General features: G+C 36.2%; 2 protein-coding genes across 3 annotated transcripts; both read left to right on the top strand.

Moving 5' to 3' along the window:
- The first annotated feature begins 1,321 nt into the window (after window positions 1-1,321).
- Window positions 1,322-9,992, top strand: LOC102581340 (GPI ethanolamine phosphate transferase 1). Its single transcript, XM_015307205.1, has 18 exons — window positions 1,322-1,813; window positions 1,947-2,138; window positions 2,208-2,363; window positions 2,578-2,871; window positions 3,144-3,361; window positions 3,466-3,540; window positions 3,692-3,758; window positions 4,163-4,485; window positions 5,805-6,038; window positions 6,139-6,326; window positions 6,414-6,555; window positions 6,647-6,755; window positions 7,382-7,484; window positions 7,576-7,744; window positions 7,933-8,031; window positions 8,130-8,188; window positions 9,237-9,342; window positions 9,584-9,992. The coding sequence occupies exons 1-18, from the start codon at window positions 1,567-1,569 to the stop codon at window positions 9,746-9,748; spliced, it is 2,946 nt and encodes a 981-aa protein (XP_015162691.1). The 5' UTR covers window positions 1,322-1,566; the 3' UTR covers window positions 9,749-9,992.
- Window positions 9,993-10,566: 574 nt separating this feature from the next.
- Window positions 10,567-13,437, top strand: LOC102580997 (mediator of RNA polymerase II transcription subunit 4). 2 transcript variants are annotated; one of them, XR_001473075.1, is made up of 3 exons: window positions 10,567-10,672; window positions 11,282-12,632; window positions 13,253-13,437. XR_001473075.1 is itself a non-coding variant. In XM_006338465.2 (2 exons), the coding sequence occupies exon 2, from the start codon at window positions 11,305-11,307 to the stop codon at window positions 12,499-12,501; it is 1,197 nt and encodes a 398-aa protein (XP_006338527.1). In that variant the 5' UTR covers window positions 10,567-10,672; window positions 11,282-11,304; the 3' UTR covers window positions 12,502-13,421. The 2 variants fall into 2 exon arrangements, 1 of the variants encoding a protein (XP_006338527.1); XM_006338465.2 differs by having other exon boundaries at window positions 11,282-13,421.
- The last annotated feature ends 3,099 nt before the right edge of the window (window positions 13,438-16,536 follow it).

Below are 16,536 nucleotides of genomic sequence, written 5' to 3'. Positions count from 1 at the left end.
CGGAGCTTGATTTGGGGTTTTAATTTGGTATAAATGGGTCGGGTTCGGATTAAAAAGAGAAAAAAATGGGTTATTTAATTGAAATTGGGTAATTTTAATTGATTTGGGTTTTCCATCCAATTGAGGGGTAAATTTGGTGAAATTAGTAACGGGAGGGGTAAAAATAACTTCATTTTAACGGCGAGGGCGTAGTCAAACAATAAACCAAAGTTGAGGGGTATTTTTGACCCCTTTCCCATTAAACAATTGTGAAAGGCATGCATTTTCCTATAAATAGCTTGTCTGAGAACCTGGGACAAGCAGATTTCGAACAACCACCTTAATTTCCTTCAAATAGGCAAAGATGGCCCTCCAAAGGTTTGTTTTTGTAGCAGCAATTATGCTTATCTTCATGGCTAATTTAGCTGTGAGAGCACAACAAGTAGGAGCACCTACTCCAACTCCAGGGGGTCCTTCAGACAACTCTAATGCATCACCAAATGGATTCGTTTCGACTCAGCAAATATTGCTTGGTTTTCTGAGCATTGGCATGTCCATGTTTCTTTTTCTCCTCAAACACAGAGTTTGACACTTGGATTTTCGATCCTCCAATGTTTCAAGTTTCTCAAGTTAATGTGTGACCTGTGTCTGTTTTCTTGTTATCAGTTAAGGTGTATTTGTGTCATGTCAATTCAAGTTCACTCAGTGTCCATTTTCCAGTGGAAGCCATAGTCAGTTTGCTTGCGTTTTATTATGTCTATGAATACAAATACACGACGTTGCCTCTTATTTGAAAAAAGAACTTAAAATCACCTCAAACTCGTGGGAAAGATTGTGGTAATAAGTTGACAAAGCTTGTGTAAAATTGAGCATTCTCCCAAAGTAATGCTGATTTTTTTTTTCCAAAACATTTATTATTGTATCAACAAAATACATAGTTTAAACATATCTTTTGCATCCTGAATGATTCAACTTGGGAAAAGAGATTTCTTTCAACAAAGAAATAGAGTATCTAGTTAAACTATCAGCTATTTTGTTCACAAATCTAGAAATATATATAAATTCAATATGCTTGAAAGCTTCCAAATGTCTTATTGATCAAAATATAAATCAATAAAACTATCTGCCATTACAGTTTGCTTCTCTTAACTATTCTATTTTTGTGTCGCAGTTTTTACGTCTAACATGACAACATAATTTCCCAAGTTTGTCCTCTCTAATTATGTAATTATATTAGGAAAAAGACAAGGGTCAAACCAGACCCCTAACACCAAAGGCTTTGATGACAATTTCATTTTAAAAAACAGGATCCTTGTATACAGGAAAAAAAATTGTCATTGTTTGCATTGAATCTTTCTCAAAAACAAATAAATGAAAATTTGGGTAATCCTTGAATAATAAACTATACCAAATATAACCGCAAGTGTTGGCAGAATTGGTCAAAATCACTACAATAATTACTGGAATTTTGGGTTTAACAGAGTTGTTAATTAGTAACTACAGTTGGGACATCAAACAGAAAGAAACGCCATAGATCGACCAACTTGGAAATTGGAAGACGGAGAACTGATAGTAGATACACAGGTCATGAGGACCGATGGGATCTTGGGAGCCGGAAAGAGAGATGGCCGGAGATCCGCCATTAATACTGCTCGGAATAAGCAGAAATGGCTGAGCAGAAAAGAGAAATGGTTGGTGGTTCTTGGGGTTGTACTTCATGCAGTGTACATGTTAAGTATCTTCGATATTTACTTCAAAACCCCTATTGTTCATGGAATGGACCCTGTCCCACCTCGTATCGGTGCCCCAGCTAAGCGCCTTATTCTTCTGGTTGGTGCGTTGCACTTGCATACAACTTGCTCGACGATTTGACACAATGAAATATATTCAGTTCATGTTTTTTAATTTTTCTTGCATTGAATTGGCCAGTGGGTGATTGCTTTTTCTTTTTTGTTGATAAATTGCAGCCGATGGTTTACGGGCTGATAAGTTTTACGAGCCGGATTCAGAGGGAGGTTACAGAGCTCCATTCTTGAGGAACATTATTAGGAAAAAAGGTCGATGGGGAGTGTCTCATGCTCGTCCTCCAACGGAATCTAGGCCTGGACATGTTGCTATAATTGCCGGGTTTTATGAAGATCCTAGTGCTGTCACTAAAGGTAAGGCTTTTATATATTTCTTGTTTAACCAACTGCCTCTCAACCTCAACAAGCTCAATAATTTCGCAGGTTGGAAGGCAAATCCGGTTGAGTTTGATTCAGTATTTAATCAGAGCCGGCATACATTTTCCTATGGTAGCCCAGATATTGTTCCCATATTCTGTGGGGCCTTGCCCCATAGCACTTGGAATTCATATCCACATGAATTTGAGGATTTTGCAACTGGTGCGTTACAGTTTTAAGTATCCGTTTATATTAAATATATATTACATGCTAGTAGTTTTCACAAGGTTATGTGATTACGAAAATGATATTATGTTTCATTTGGTAGAGCCCTGATTTTCTCTCCTTGGAACAATCAGTGTAGCCACCAACTTTTTGGTTCTTGCTAGTCAGTTTACCAAATACCAATTTATCAATTTGATAGTGTTACATGCAGATGCTTCTTTTTTGGATGAGTGGTCATTCGATCAATTCCAGAACCTCTTGAATAGCTCCAATAAAGACCCCAAATTGAAGCAGCTACTAGAACAAGACAAACTTGTTGTTTTTCTGCATCTGCTTGGCTGTGATTCCAATGGTCATGCACATAAGCCCTTTTCATCCATCTATCTAAATAATGTTAAAGTGGTTGACAAGATAGCGGAAAAGGTTTACAATCTTGTGCAGGACTACTTCAAAGACAATCAGACCGCATATATATTTACAGCAGATCATGGAATGAGTGACAAAGGTTTGAATGACGCTCAATTGTTTTTCTATTTCCTAATGAGTGTAATAGACATTTGACCATGTAAACACAGCACAGAAAACAGTTTATATATATGATCATTTGATAAGTACACTATGCACACAAGTTAAGCTGTTTTCATGATAGAGAAAATCTTCACTTTCTCAGCAAGTGATGTTTGTGTTTAATTACCTGGATCTTTTGCTATGTTTGTTCTGTGATTGAGCAACTACAGTGTAATGTAGCATTTTGATTCATAGCAATTTTTGGTACAGGGAGTCATGGAGACGGACACCCAACAAACACGGACACACCTCTTGTGGCATGGGGAGCCGGTGTCGGGAATCCCTTGCCAATTTCCCGCAGTGACCATCACGAAAATACTGCTCGCTTTATTGATGACCATCTGCATGATACAGAAACACCCTCAGAATGGGGCCTCAGTGGCATGACGAGGTTGGATGTTAATCAAGCTGACATAGCACCACTGATGGTCGATTACCTTGTCCTCTTCTGAAAGTCCTATCTTTGAAGTGCCTTTCTATCATATCAACTTCTTCTAAAGTCTGACTCTGATATTATCTCTAAAAATTGCAGTCCACTCTTCTTGGTCTGCCATGTCCTGTCAACTCGGTTGGCAATCTGCCTCTTCAGTACATGAATCTGAACAAGGTAGCTGCATTACTATAAGTTCCCTGTCTATTTTGCACGGTACGACTGTGTGATGGATTGGGAGAGATATACTGGTTTGCTGGTTCTTTGGCACTATTGTGTTCTTTGTATTGAGATCGAATGCAGGTCTTACAATCACTTTTATGTCCAGGCAGAAGAAGTTGAATCTGTGCTAGCCAATACAAAGCAAATCCTCAATCAGTTCCTTCGAAAGTCACGTATCCTTCCCTATAACTTAGATTTTTTTTACTTCTAATTTCATTCTGCCTCACTCATCTTACATGTTATTTCCTAATTTTCTTTTTGTTGCACTTCACACCTTTCAGAGTTTTAAATGTCAGTTAACATAGAATCTTATTAAAAGAAAATGTCAGTCAAAATAGAAGTAACTGGTAGAACAATTTCGATTGAAGTATAACATATATTAGAATTAGGACAAGTTACCAATTCTTAGACCAATAGAGGGGCAAAGTGATAAAATTAATTCCTATTCTGTCATTCCAAACTGCTTCATCAATGTAAAACTGGGGTGTGGGGCTTGTCCTGTTTTCACATTCTAAAAATACTAAGAACAGCCTTGATTTTTCATTTCATCTTTTGAGCATCCTTGACAAATATGTAGAGTTAAAGCAGTCGACCTCATTATACATCAAGCCTTTCAAGCCCTTGGCTAGTTATTCATCACTATTGCGTGAAATTGAGCAACTGATTTCTCTCAAAGAGTATGAAACTGCAATGAAACTGTCTGAACAGCTTAGGAGCTTGGCACTTCAAGGACTTCACTATTTCCAGACATATGATTGGCTGATGCTGATGACTGTAATCACTCTTGGCTATGTTGGTTGGATGATCTATGTGATACTCCATGTCTTGCAATCTTATACATCCCTACCTGCAAATATTTTTAGCAAGGAGCAAGTACCTAATCCAAGAAGTACAGTTAAGGTACCTGTTTTACTCTATATGCACGTGCTGTTGTGTATTTCTTTGTGTGTGTTGGTTAGAGGAGGGTTGTAAAGGGAAGGTTCAAAATAAATTATCTGTCTTTTTGGTGTTGAGAGTATGATAGATTAGTAGGAAAAAGGGAGGAGGAAATTGGACATATAAAAGCATTTATGCATGAAAAGTATTCGTGTTCTGCAAGTTCAAGTAATTTTCTCTATCCAAACTAAAACCAACAAAAATATCTTGACTGTTGATATATGATTTTTATTCGAGGCGGAGATATACAAAGGGTTGTCCGGTTGTTTTGCTACCTCGTTGAGATAGAGTACATCTAGTGACAAATATTGATATGCCAAAATTACACATGTTCCTATATCGTAAAAGATAATTATTTCATAGTTCCAGAAAGTTCAAAGGTGAGACCGTAATCACTTTATCTATGCATTGTAAATGGGAGGAGCAGGTTTTCCACCAAAACTTTAGAAAGTTAAGACTTACTAAGGAAAGAAATTGAAATCTAAGAGCAAAGTGGGAGTAATGACACCTGATGTTCATTTAGACATATATTCTCTCGTTTTTTTTTTCTTTCAACCCTCAAAGGTTTCTCCTTTCTTCTTTTTCTAAGATGTTCCATGAAAGTCACACCCATCTTGGGGACCATATTTGGTTATATTTTGTCTCTAATCTGCCTGATCTCCAAAGCTATTGAATCCAGTGTTGTCAAAGCCTCAAAGGCATGCTTAAGCCTGAAACGAGGCACCTCGCTTAATATGCGCTTCACTGTCGTCATCAAGGCTTTAAGACATACAAACCTTGCCAATGAGTGGTTCTTGAAGAGGCGGCACTAAACAATTAATATTTCACTTTATTGATTATTTTTATTTCAGTGTCTTTGTCCATATATTTGTTATTCGTGCTTATAATATTAGTCTTGGACTAAATATATATTTTATATCCATTTGCGTCTTTTCATTAAAGCCACACTTTATTTGTGCTTTGCGTTTAAAGACCCAACGGACGTTAGAGTTTTTTTGCGCTTTTCTCTTTTGATAACACTGATTGGATCAAGAGTTCATCTGGGACTTCTCATAAGGGAAATTCTTAAAAACTTATATTATCACGGTCCTCTATTGGCATATTCATGCCTTTTCTTATTATACTATTTTGGCATTTAGAAATTGATGTTATTAGAACACGTGTCGTCCTCCCACAAAAATAGGTGGATATTCTTGACAGTCATTCGTAAGGTGATACTAGAAAGAATTGTTATCTGACCAATTGATTCCCAAGCTCTTGCTTATATTCTTTTTGTATGGCAGATACATCTTTTAGGAGGGCTATTGATGGGAGTAGCATGCACTCTTCTGTTGGTTGAAAAATCTCCTCCCCTTTATCACGCATACGTCGTGATGACAATGTTTTTGTGGACACAAATATTTAGTGAATATCAATTTCTCAAGGCATTTTGCAGATACTTGTGCGGGAGAGTTAATGATTACTATCTTAAACTCATTGCAACTGGTGTTTTTGCCGTGATCATTCTTGAGCTTCTGGTGAGGCTCTATTCCTAGTCTATATATGTTCCTTTATACAGCAGTGGATTTGTTCTTGACCATCTGGATTCTTTAATCATTGTGTGTGGTTACCTTACAGGTGAAGAGCTTCACAGATAGAAAGTTCTATACTTGGTGTTTCTTAACTACAGGGATTTCTGTTCCTTTTTATCTGTATAGATCATTACCTATGAGATCTAGAGTACCATTCTTTGTATGGCTGGCATGTTGGTTTTTGTCGGTTTTTACTCTCATGCCCCCTCAAATTCCAGAAAATACCCTGCTTGTGTAAGTAACTTCATACTGAATATCTTAACTTGCAGATCCACTTGTAGTAGGTCGATTGAATTTGATGTGCTGAACTTCTGTATGTAGGGTTGCTGGGGCGGTGATAATTATCACAATTGGCATAGTTCTTCGATATGTGGAATCGCATGCTAAAGATAACAGATACTGGGTTAGTCTTGTTGCACAAGACTCGAAGAAACTCAAGTTCCCCTTGCTCTTTCACTTTCAGGTAAGCAATGTCGTTTATGAGCAATCTTGTCTAAATTATCTTAAGCTTTTACTGAGAGATTTTGGAATTTTTTTTTCTTCGTTGGGAGTAGATCCTTTTGGTTGGCTTGGCATCTCTGATGGTTTGGCTTTCAACTACTCATAGAACAGAGAAGCAGGAATTGTTAGTCCTCCACCAACTGGTGAATTGGTCCTTTGCTGGTATTCTTTTTTTCTTTTATCCGTATGCTAGTGTAGCTCAGTCTTAGAATTGTTCTCGGATATCCTATGAACACAATTAATGTAGCCCTTACACCAATTTATTCCTTCAATTGTTTGTTTTGTTAATGCGATGGGATGTTAAACAGTGAATTCAAAGTGGTGAGATTTTACATTTTCTTAATACTTGTTCTAATAAAATGTATGCTATCCAGACTTTGTTAAGTCTGCACAGATTACAAAGAGATTGTAGATCACTTGTGAGTCTGCACAGATTACAAAGAGATTGTAAGACTTCAATGACAACTTCCTTCCATGTGATTTTATGAATAATTACTAGGCTGTATCCTGTCATAAAGAAATAATATTTTTGGTAAACATCTACTAGTTTATGGTAATGTATCACCTTGTTGCATATCAGACTGTCCTTTGTTACTCTTGCATTCATTTTTCAGGCTCTTTTGGTTCATTTTAATGATAAACTTTATGAAGCTTTTCCTGTCTAATTTTGTTTCTGTATAACTATTCCTTTCACTATTTACTGTTCTTCAGCCTGAAATTTCACATATTTTGTTTTCTTTGTGAACATTTCAACAATCCTTTATTTATCATTTGACTTGTTTCTTTAGGCTTCTCGATGATACTCCCACTCTTTTCAGCTACTGGTCTCTTGTCCAGGCTGACTTCCATTTTCCTTGGCGTTGCACCTCCTTTCCTGCTTCTATCAATCGGGTACCTCCATCATTTTGTTGCTTAGGCTAGGAGTAGATTCAATTTTATAACATTATGAGTCAGAATTTGAAAGCTTTTGAATCTCTTGCAGCTATGAAGCAGTCTTCTATGGTGCTCTCAGTCTTGCACTTATAGCATGGATTCTGGCGGAAAATGCTTATCTCCATATAAGCAAGTTCAGATCATCAGCTCCAGTCAAATCCATGGAGGATGATAATAGGTGTCTGGAGTTATCTGATATGAGGATCCCATTAACCTTTGTAAGTTTTACGTTCTGTTTTTTCTTAATGGTGTTGTAGTTATGGAAAAAAGAAAGACATTGACATTGTTTTTAGCCTTGTTAATTTAATACTTTGGGGGTGTATGCATCTAGCTCTGTTGTCTTTGCATATATCCAAATAGTTATATTGAAGCGTCTTAAATTGCTGATGAAATTTCTTCTTTTTAGATGGTCTTTTTCAATATTGCATTCTTTGGAACTGGTAATTTTGCAAGTATTGCAAGTTTTGAGATCTCCTCTGTGTATCGGTTCATCACTATTTTCAGTGTAAGTGGAACTGAACATCCTTGTTTATGAATCCTTTATTCCTTATTTGCCTTTCATTTGCATATGGTGACATATGGGACTGTTCCTGTTTTTTGCAGCCTTTTCTGATGGCGGCGTTACTTATTTTCAAGTTGTTGATACCATTCATACTTGTCATGTAAGTACAACTTGCAAATTTTCCTTATTAACAGTTTGGATGGAAAACTACTGTAATCCAATGATTGTGGTGGAGATCTTGTCTTGGAGTTTCTAGGGCTTGGGGGTTGTTTTTCTCTCTCAAATTCGTCCAAATAAGATGTGAAATTTACCAACCCCTCTTACATATTTAAAATATTGGCTTCAAGTATTGCCTGTTGCAGCGCTCAACTTTCACCCGTTGAGATGCTCGTCGCAGCCTGGAGCAACTAGAAAATATTGTTGAAGCGTTGCAGCGCCCAAATTCGACCGCTACTACGGTGGCTGCTGTTTTCCACGAAAATATCCAAATTATTTCCAACTCCAAATTGTTCTCCACTTGCTTTAATCCATTCCTCCTCATTTCCAAACATCCATATTACTTTCCAAACACAACTTTTGAGTGTTGAACACTCTTGTGGCACCTTAATCGCGTTATTAGTTGTGTTAGCCATAACTAGAGAGTAGAAATCTACAGGGTATTACACCATCTTTCTATGTTGGGTGGTTGGCTTTCTTCTTGGTATTACCTTGCAGCCTTTACATGTAGAACTGTCATTTCTTCTAGTATGGATGAAGTTTATTTGGTCATGATTACTGCACTCTTATAAGTTATCAAGTGCATTCCCTGTTTTAAAATACGTGTTGGCTAATACTATATGGTAAGCTAATTCAAACTCTTAAGATAGTTGTCCTGTCCTATCTTCATTCTGGTGCCAATGGAAACCGTCTTTGAATCTACCTACATTTACATCATATGTTTGTTGGTCATTTGGGATCCATTGGATCAAGGTATCCTTATCTTCCCATAAGCTTTAGCATATCTTGTCTAGCCTTATTTGCAGAGCACAAGAACTAGCCGATCTTCACTGAGAACAAAGTGCATTATAGGAACCTATATTTATACATCAAGAAGTCTTTAGAATTTTTGGAGACCAAGAACAAGTAGAAATATTTTGGAATTCTTGGTCTTGATGAGATCAGTTGTGTACCATGGATGACTTTTATTTTCTGTTGGGCATTAACTGCAGATGTGCGTTTAGTGCAATCACTAAATTGGTGCAAGTTCCATTGTTGGGATGCTATTTTCTGGTGATCTTGTGCTCTGATGTAATGACAATCCATTTCTTCTTCCTGGTAAGACCGTCTTATTCCTCCTATGGTGCAATTCTCATATGTTTTTCTACCTATTTTCTATCCAATGTGTCTTGCTTGAAAAACGTAGGATTCCCAGTACCAATATGTTCTTCTCTGTCATAATCTTCAACAGCTTTGAATTTTTCTCTTTCATGCTTTTGACTGTTTTATCTCCAGGAACATGATTCTGGGGATTCATCATGGTTAGGATCCATCTTACTTGTTTTCTGATTGGTAATAGGTCCGAAATAAAGGAAGCTGGATGGAAATTGGCAACAGCATTAGCCATTTCGGAATTATGAGTGCTCAAGTTGTGTTTGTCCTTATGCTTTTTGCTGTTACAAATGTATTCACGAAAGACATCCAAGTTAGATCAGCTCAGCAGTTTTCTCGTAAAAAAATGTGATTCATTTGAAGCTTCATCCTTTTCGAGATCCCACATTTTTCTGGGTTGCAATTTTGCTAGAGTAGCAATTAGTTCTCACAAATTGTTGTATTGAGCGATGCTCCATGAAGTAAATCATTCTTTGGATGCCCCATATTTCAGGGTGGCAAAGCATATAGTTCTTGCCAAAACAGAGTGGATAGTTGTATCGAATCGAATGTATGATGATGATTGATGAGATTATTAATTCCAATTTTACTTGAAATGGTGTTGAGTTGCTTTGTTGGATGGATTAAAATTGGTTGCTTCTTGCTACTTTAAATTTCTACATGTGAGATCATTCCTAGAATTTCGGCAGCGAGTTCATGTAATTTTCAGAACTCATTGATCCGACTAATATAAATTTACGGAGCGTTTTCCCCTCTCCCCCTCCATTTGGTTGGCAGTGGACAAAATATATTCTCTCCATCTAGAAAAATGAGCAACTTCTATGGCTCATACAGAAAGAAGTTGAACATTTTTTTTTCTCAAATTATAAAAATAAATTCCCAGTCCAATGTCATTGTATCTTTTAAATTTCATTCAAGGATAATGATTAATGTCATATATTTCTTGATCAAATACTCTTTTCAAAATTATGGATCATCGTAGTTACTCCAAAAGTAAGTTTCATCGAATCACTTACAATCCAATTGGTAAAGGAAAAATAAGAACACAGATATGTTTACGAAGCCAAAAGTCACTCATCTGCTAATTTATGTATATTGGCTAAAAATAAAATAGTGGATTTAAGGCTATTTTGTGTAAATATCTAATTTGAGGCCCAATTTAAACCCGTTCCAAGTCGACTCATATTATCGCCCAAATCAACCCGTCCTTCAGATCTCTCTCTCCTCTGCAGAAAAATCTGAAGCTGATTCCTCCATTTTCTTCAACTAACGAAAGGTATACGCCCTATTATTTTTCTCCTTCCTTTTACTTTAACCCTATTTTCCCACTGTTTCCAGTTTGAAAAATCAGGAAATTTTTAGTTTCTTATCTCAATTCGTTTCAGTTTAGTCTCAAATTTGGTGGGTCATGCGATGTTTTCTGCATTTTGCTTCCCGTGGTTGTTTTTTGGGGGTTTATGTAGTTTTATTAAAGATCTATAAGGTTATCACTTATTTTATTTGCCTTTGAAATACCTTAATTATTGTTTTGATGGGCATTAATCTATATTGGTTTTAGGGCAACAAGTAATTTGTGATTTGATGGTAAAGATAAATACTCATTGTAATTTGTAAAATTTTCAGATTCCATACATTGAATCTAATGCTTGTTTCTAGGAAATTGAATGTTGATACTGAAAAATTACAAGTTCAGTGTCCATTAACTTTAAAGTTTGAATTTTGGAAATCTTTTCTCCTCTTTCACATGTGTGTGTATGCTTTTCCATCTCTAACTTTCTCTCGGATTGGAGGAGCAACAAATGGATGCTTTTCTTTCCATAGTTTAGTAATATTGTGATTCATTGCTAATGTTGTTTATTGATTTTTTTCTTTTTACCTTTTCTAGTTTTTCAATCGTGGTCTTTGAAGATGTTACAAAATGTTCAGCACCAACTTTTGCAATCGCCGGCACGGCTAGGCCTGCCAACTCCCAGTTCACCTTCTCTACAAAACACAGCTCCTCCTCCTAAGTTCTCCTCGCAAGTGTCTCAACCCAATCAACAGGCAAATATATTAACTACCACTACCACCTCATCAACGCTCCTTCCTCTTCTCCCACCTCTCTCTAGAGCTCAGTCTCTTCTCATTCAAATGGCATCTCTTGGTTCAAGGCTCTTTGAAGTCTCAACTAACCGGTCCCATTGGCTTAGTGCTTTTCGTGGCTCTTTCCCTTCATTTCTGCCTTCTACATCACCAATTCCACAAGATTCCAGCCCATCATCCTCAAAAGAAATCCTCTCAGTGTTTACTTCTCTTCAGACACAACTGTTTGAAGCAGTTGCTGAACTACAAGAAATACTTGATCTTCAAGATGAGAAGCAAAAAGTCACCCGTGAAATTAGGTCAAATGATTCTGCAATTCTTGCCTTTGCCAACAAACTCAAAGGAGCTGAGCGTGTTCTTGACAATCTTGTGGATGATTACGCTGACTATCGTCGTCCCAAACGGGCCAAGTTGGAAAACGATACCGAAGAATCTTCAGTAACATCTGTGGCGACTCAATTGAAACTATCTGACATTTTGTCATATGCTCATAGGATAAGTTACACTACTTTTGCACCACCTGAATTCGGTGGTGGACAGGCTCCTCTCCGGGGAGCTCTCCCACCGGCTCCACAGGATGAGCAATTGCGTGCATCTCAGTTATATATTTTTGCTGATCTTGATGTTGGTTTACCTAAAACAGATGAAGGCAAGGAGAATATTTTGGAGCCACTCATTGAACCTCCGGCAGAAAGTAACGCACTTGCCAATCTATCATCAATTCAGGGCCTCGTCCCTCCAAATATTGTAGTGCCATCTGGTTGGAAACCTGGTATGCCTGTTGAGTTGCCCACTGATCTCCCTCTTCCTCCACCTGGGTGGAAGCCTGGTGATCCAATTGCTCTTCCTCCAGTGGATTCTCGTCCACCTCAAAAGGTCGAGGAGGCACCTGCACGACCAGTACCTCCTCCAGGACTTTCAAGAATGCCCGAACCAATACAAGTTCGACATGTGCAGCTTGATATTGATGATGATAGTAGTGATTATAGTTCTGATGAGGCCAGCTCTGACAGTGAAGATTGATGTGGTGTTAGCTGTTTTGAGTTGCTAATAAAGGTTTAGCATCTGCAGCTTGATATTACGTCTCCTTGCACAAAGCAGTGGTTTCTCTTTTTGCCTCACTATTGGATAACTTCTCTTCCCTCAAACAAGAGGTACCCCTGCTCTCTTCTGTCTGCATAATTGGGGGGCATTTTAGTTTCAATTTCATGTTCTTTAGCTTTCTCTACCGTGTGTGTTGTTTAGTAATAGGTCTTATGTCAACAAACTCTTCCCTGCTAACTATGTGTCGTATTCGGCCCGACAGTGTTTGGAGAGTCAAGATCAAACTGTGAGCTTCTCTTTTTTCATGAAAAATGGTTCTTGTTTATACTAGTTAACCTGAAGAGTAAGATCATTATGATATTCCGAGTTTATAGTTGAAGACAAAACAAAAGTAATGCATCTCCAACACTGACTCTATCGGGAGTTGACAAGCACCCAAGGGTGTGGCCTAATATTCACTGAAGTGGGATCAAACCTATGAGGTCCCATGTTCAATTCTCATAGGAGTAAACAAACATTGAGTGATTTCTTCCTGTTTGTCCCTGGTGAGTTACTTTTTATTGGGTGCTGGTGGAATGTAACAAGTCACCGATGGAATAGTTGATTGTGCTAAGGTGGTACAGAAATCCGGAAAAATATCTATCGACTTTAGCAGATAGTGAACTTGAAATTCAATTGGACCAGTAGGGATTTCTTTTTGTGATGCCTTTATTTTGATGTTTTAATTTAGGCTTAGGGAGCCCGGAGCCAAGTTTCCCTGCTTCACTTTTGGTTCGCTGCTCTTGGTGGCAATGGTTTCCAACAAGTCATATCAAAATGTCAAACATGGAATTCGTGTTTATACAGTCTCAAACTAATTTTCAGTCCGTAGATAATCAATCTAATGGCGCATTTGCTGATTCTGTTTCTCTTGTATATTTACAAGCCATATGGTACATTTCTGCCGTGCATAGAATGAGAATCCTTGTTTTGAGAAACCTGAATCAGTTTGGAAACTCTGGAATCAGAGCTGAGTGATTCCAGAGTGGAGATGAGTTTACAGCTAGAAGAAATTGGAATTTATGTTCAGTTAGACTAAGCCATCAATTTTGAAGTGGGGATGCTAAGGCTTACAGTCCCTGATCCTCCATGTAAATTTATTCCCTTCTAAAATTTATTAAAAGAAATAAAAGATGTGACAGACAATAAATGGATTCTATCATTAGGCCTGTACTCAATTCTTTTTACCAATTAAGATAGCAATATGTCACATGTACTTGAATAATAATTTTGGAACTACAAAAATCAAAACTCTCAAAAGAAATAAAATTGACCTCTTGCTATATGGTATCTCTGCTGCTACATGCAATCTGCTTGCACCTGTGGGAAAAGCAAGCCATAGTTTTTCACTCTCCTTTACCTAAGTTAGAAAAATCCCTGCTACAAGATATACTATAATGTACTTGTATAATGGCTTTTGGTGTGGTTAAAAAAAGGACTCAAACAGAAAGGAATCTGAACTTATTTAAGAAAAGGAAAATATTTTGAATTAAGACAATGAAACAAACAAGAGGTGTCAGAGGCTGATTTACAAGTATTCCATTCGGATGAATTCAATAGCTTTTATTCCAATCATATATATGTATTGAAAATTACTATGTAGATTTATATGTAACTATGAATTTAATTATTATTATTATATATTATTTAAATTGCATTAAAAATCATAAATTTTAAATTTTGAATTCGACTATTACGTTATATAGCTGTCAATAAGAGAAAACCGTGCATGAGCTGTGAGATAACTGTCACCGCGGAAATGGACGTTTCATTCTCTCATGGCAATGGGACCAGCCTCTTCATTTCCCTATCGTCCTATCCCCAACACTCTTGTCTGTTATCCCTTTGACGTTATTTTCTCCGTTTTAATTTATGTGATATTTTTTTTAATTAATTTTTTTTAAATGATATATTTTTATATTTAACAATAATCTAATTTTAAACCTTTTATTTTACCTTCAAATGAGGCTACTAAATCCGCCCTCACATAAATTGAATGGAGAAGTTTTTTTTTTTAAAAAACCTTACATTTTTTGAAACTACATATGTATAGGCAAAAAGAATTGGTAAAATTACAATTTCTAATGGTTAGAAGTATTGAAAAGAAGCTGTGTTTTTCTCCATGTAATAGTATTATTATTTTTTTCCATTTCCTCTCCTTTTTGTCCTTAATTTCAAACAAGTGCCACATTAGTAGATTAAGATTAATAGCAATTAAGAAAAAAGAAGAAATAAGGTTCAATAATAGGTCATTTAAATAAGCTATGAATAAGTTGAAGCTTATGAGCGGAATTAATCTGTAATAATAATAATAAAGTAGCACATTCTTTTTAGGCAGTGCCTACTAGCAAGAGCCACTAATTCGGTGATATGAATTGCTTTTAATGAATCCTACCCCGCAATCATTAATTTAAACCACAATAATAGGGGTCCTAACTTTAAATTGGGAGGACAAAACAAAATTACGATTTTTCAAAAAATTCCCCAATTAAGATAGAGGTGACTCTATAAGACTTATTAAAGGAGAAAACATTTTTTATTTAAATAGACTTATTCTTAGTGTTAGAATCAAGAAAACCTAATTAACGTGAAAGATTATATCCATCACACCACTATTATAAGTGAGTGACATGTTTTTGCTGAAAAATTATATTATTTAAAATAGACGAAAAAAAAATATTTTTTATATTATCAATGATATATATGTTGGAATGATTAAGAAGGTTGAATAATTAAAGCAGAGAAAATAATAGAAGCAGCATGTGATTAAGGGCGACACATACGGCGCAGACTCCGTCCTTAATTTCTCCTATGTATACTCTGTCCCGTATTTGCTTTGCTTTAATAAAAGAATGAATTAATTTGATGTTCTTTTCAACAAAATTCTGAAATATAGTACAACTCGAAAGTCACAAATCACATGTTTACCAACTTTAATTAGAGCTTAACCCTTTGGATTACATCCTGCTAATGACACGTATCCCTACCCCTCACATTAAACCCTCAGATGGTTGGATCTCGTTTGCTCTCATCCTATTTATTTTTTATTTCGTTTTTTGATGTTCAGCACTCGCATTAGAGCTAACTCTTTCAAATTCACGCTGAATAGGGCTCCATTATGGAGTATCACTTTCTACCATAAATTTTTCTATATCCAAGATTCAAACTTAAGATATCTACTTAAGAAAGACACAACTCCTTCCACTGCACTACACTTTAAAAATTTACTACTATGATATACTTTACTTTATAGTAGGGATAAGATGTTAATGGGTAATCTTGTGGTAGAATTATTAAGAATTTTTTAATTGCTTTATTGTATTAGTTGGTCCTTGATAATTGCCATGTCATCCAGTCCAAAAAAAAACTAAACCCAAAATGCAGTAAGAGCACCGACGGGTCAATTCAGAGTACCGGGTTTTTACATGTGGACCCATCCCGTGATTGGTGGTTCGTGCAACTCATAGGATTCTCTTGCTAAATTTCACATTTCATGTGACAATGTCTTCTCTTTCATTTTTTAAAGTATTTTTTTATTTCATATTTCTGTTTAATGATATGACATTTGAATATGCTTAAACCTCAACTTAAAATTACTTTACCAATTTCCTTTCCTTTATCTATATTCCTTTTTGCCTCATTCACATACAAGAATATCCTTTCATTTTATGTTATCATTTTCTTTCTTTCTCCTTATTTAGGAAACTTTATAGAAAACTTTGGAGCTTAATTTTATTTACCTCAATACTCATAGAAATATTATACTTAGTCCACTAGAGTGAGGTTTATTCTACTAACAACATTAAATATCTACGCCTGATGTCACGTCCAGTGGAAATAAAAATTACTAGGTGATTTTTTCTATTTATCCGTCAACGATCATAAATAAAATAAACAGTGTCTTTTCTTTTAATTTTCACTCATATTTTCAGAGCTCTAATATCATGTTTAATATCTGATAGTAATTATATTTTC

The sequence above is a fragment of the Solanum tuberosum genome, unplaced genomic scaffold, assembly GCF_000226075.1.
Source record: "Solanum tuberosum cultivar DM 1-3 516 R44 unplaced genomic scaffold, SolTub_3.0 scf00004, whole genome shotgun sequence".
Classification (NCBI taxonomy): Eukaryota; Viridiplantae; Streptophyta; class Magnoliopsida; order Solanales; family Solanaceae; genus Solanum; species Solanum tuberosum.
This window is presented reverse-complemented; position numbering and strand designations above follow the sequence as displayed.

Coding starts and splice junctions, on each gene's coding strand:
- LOC102580997 (XM_006338465.2), top strand. CDS start 11,305: ATGTTACAAAATGTTCAGCACCAACTTTTGCAATCGCCGGCACGGCTA.
- LOC102581340 (XM_015307205.1), top strand. CDS start 1,567: ATGAGGACCGATGGGATCTTGGGAGCCGGAAAGAGAGATGGCCGGAGA. Junction 3,759..4,162: donor TCAGTTCCTTCGAAAGTCAC/GTATCCTTCCCT, acceptor ACAAATATGTAG/AGTTAAAGCAGTCGACCTCA. Junction 9,343..9,583: donor CAATCCATTTCTTCTTCCTG/GTAAGACCGTCT, acceptor GATTGGTAATAG/GTCCGAAATAAAGGAAGCTG.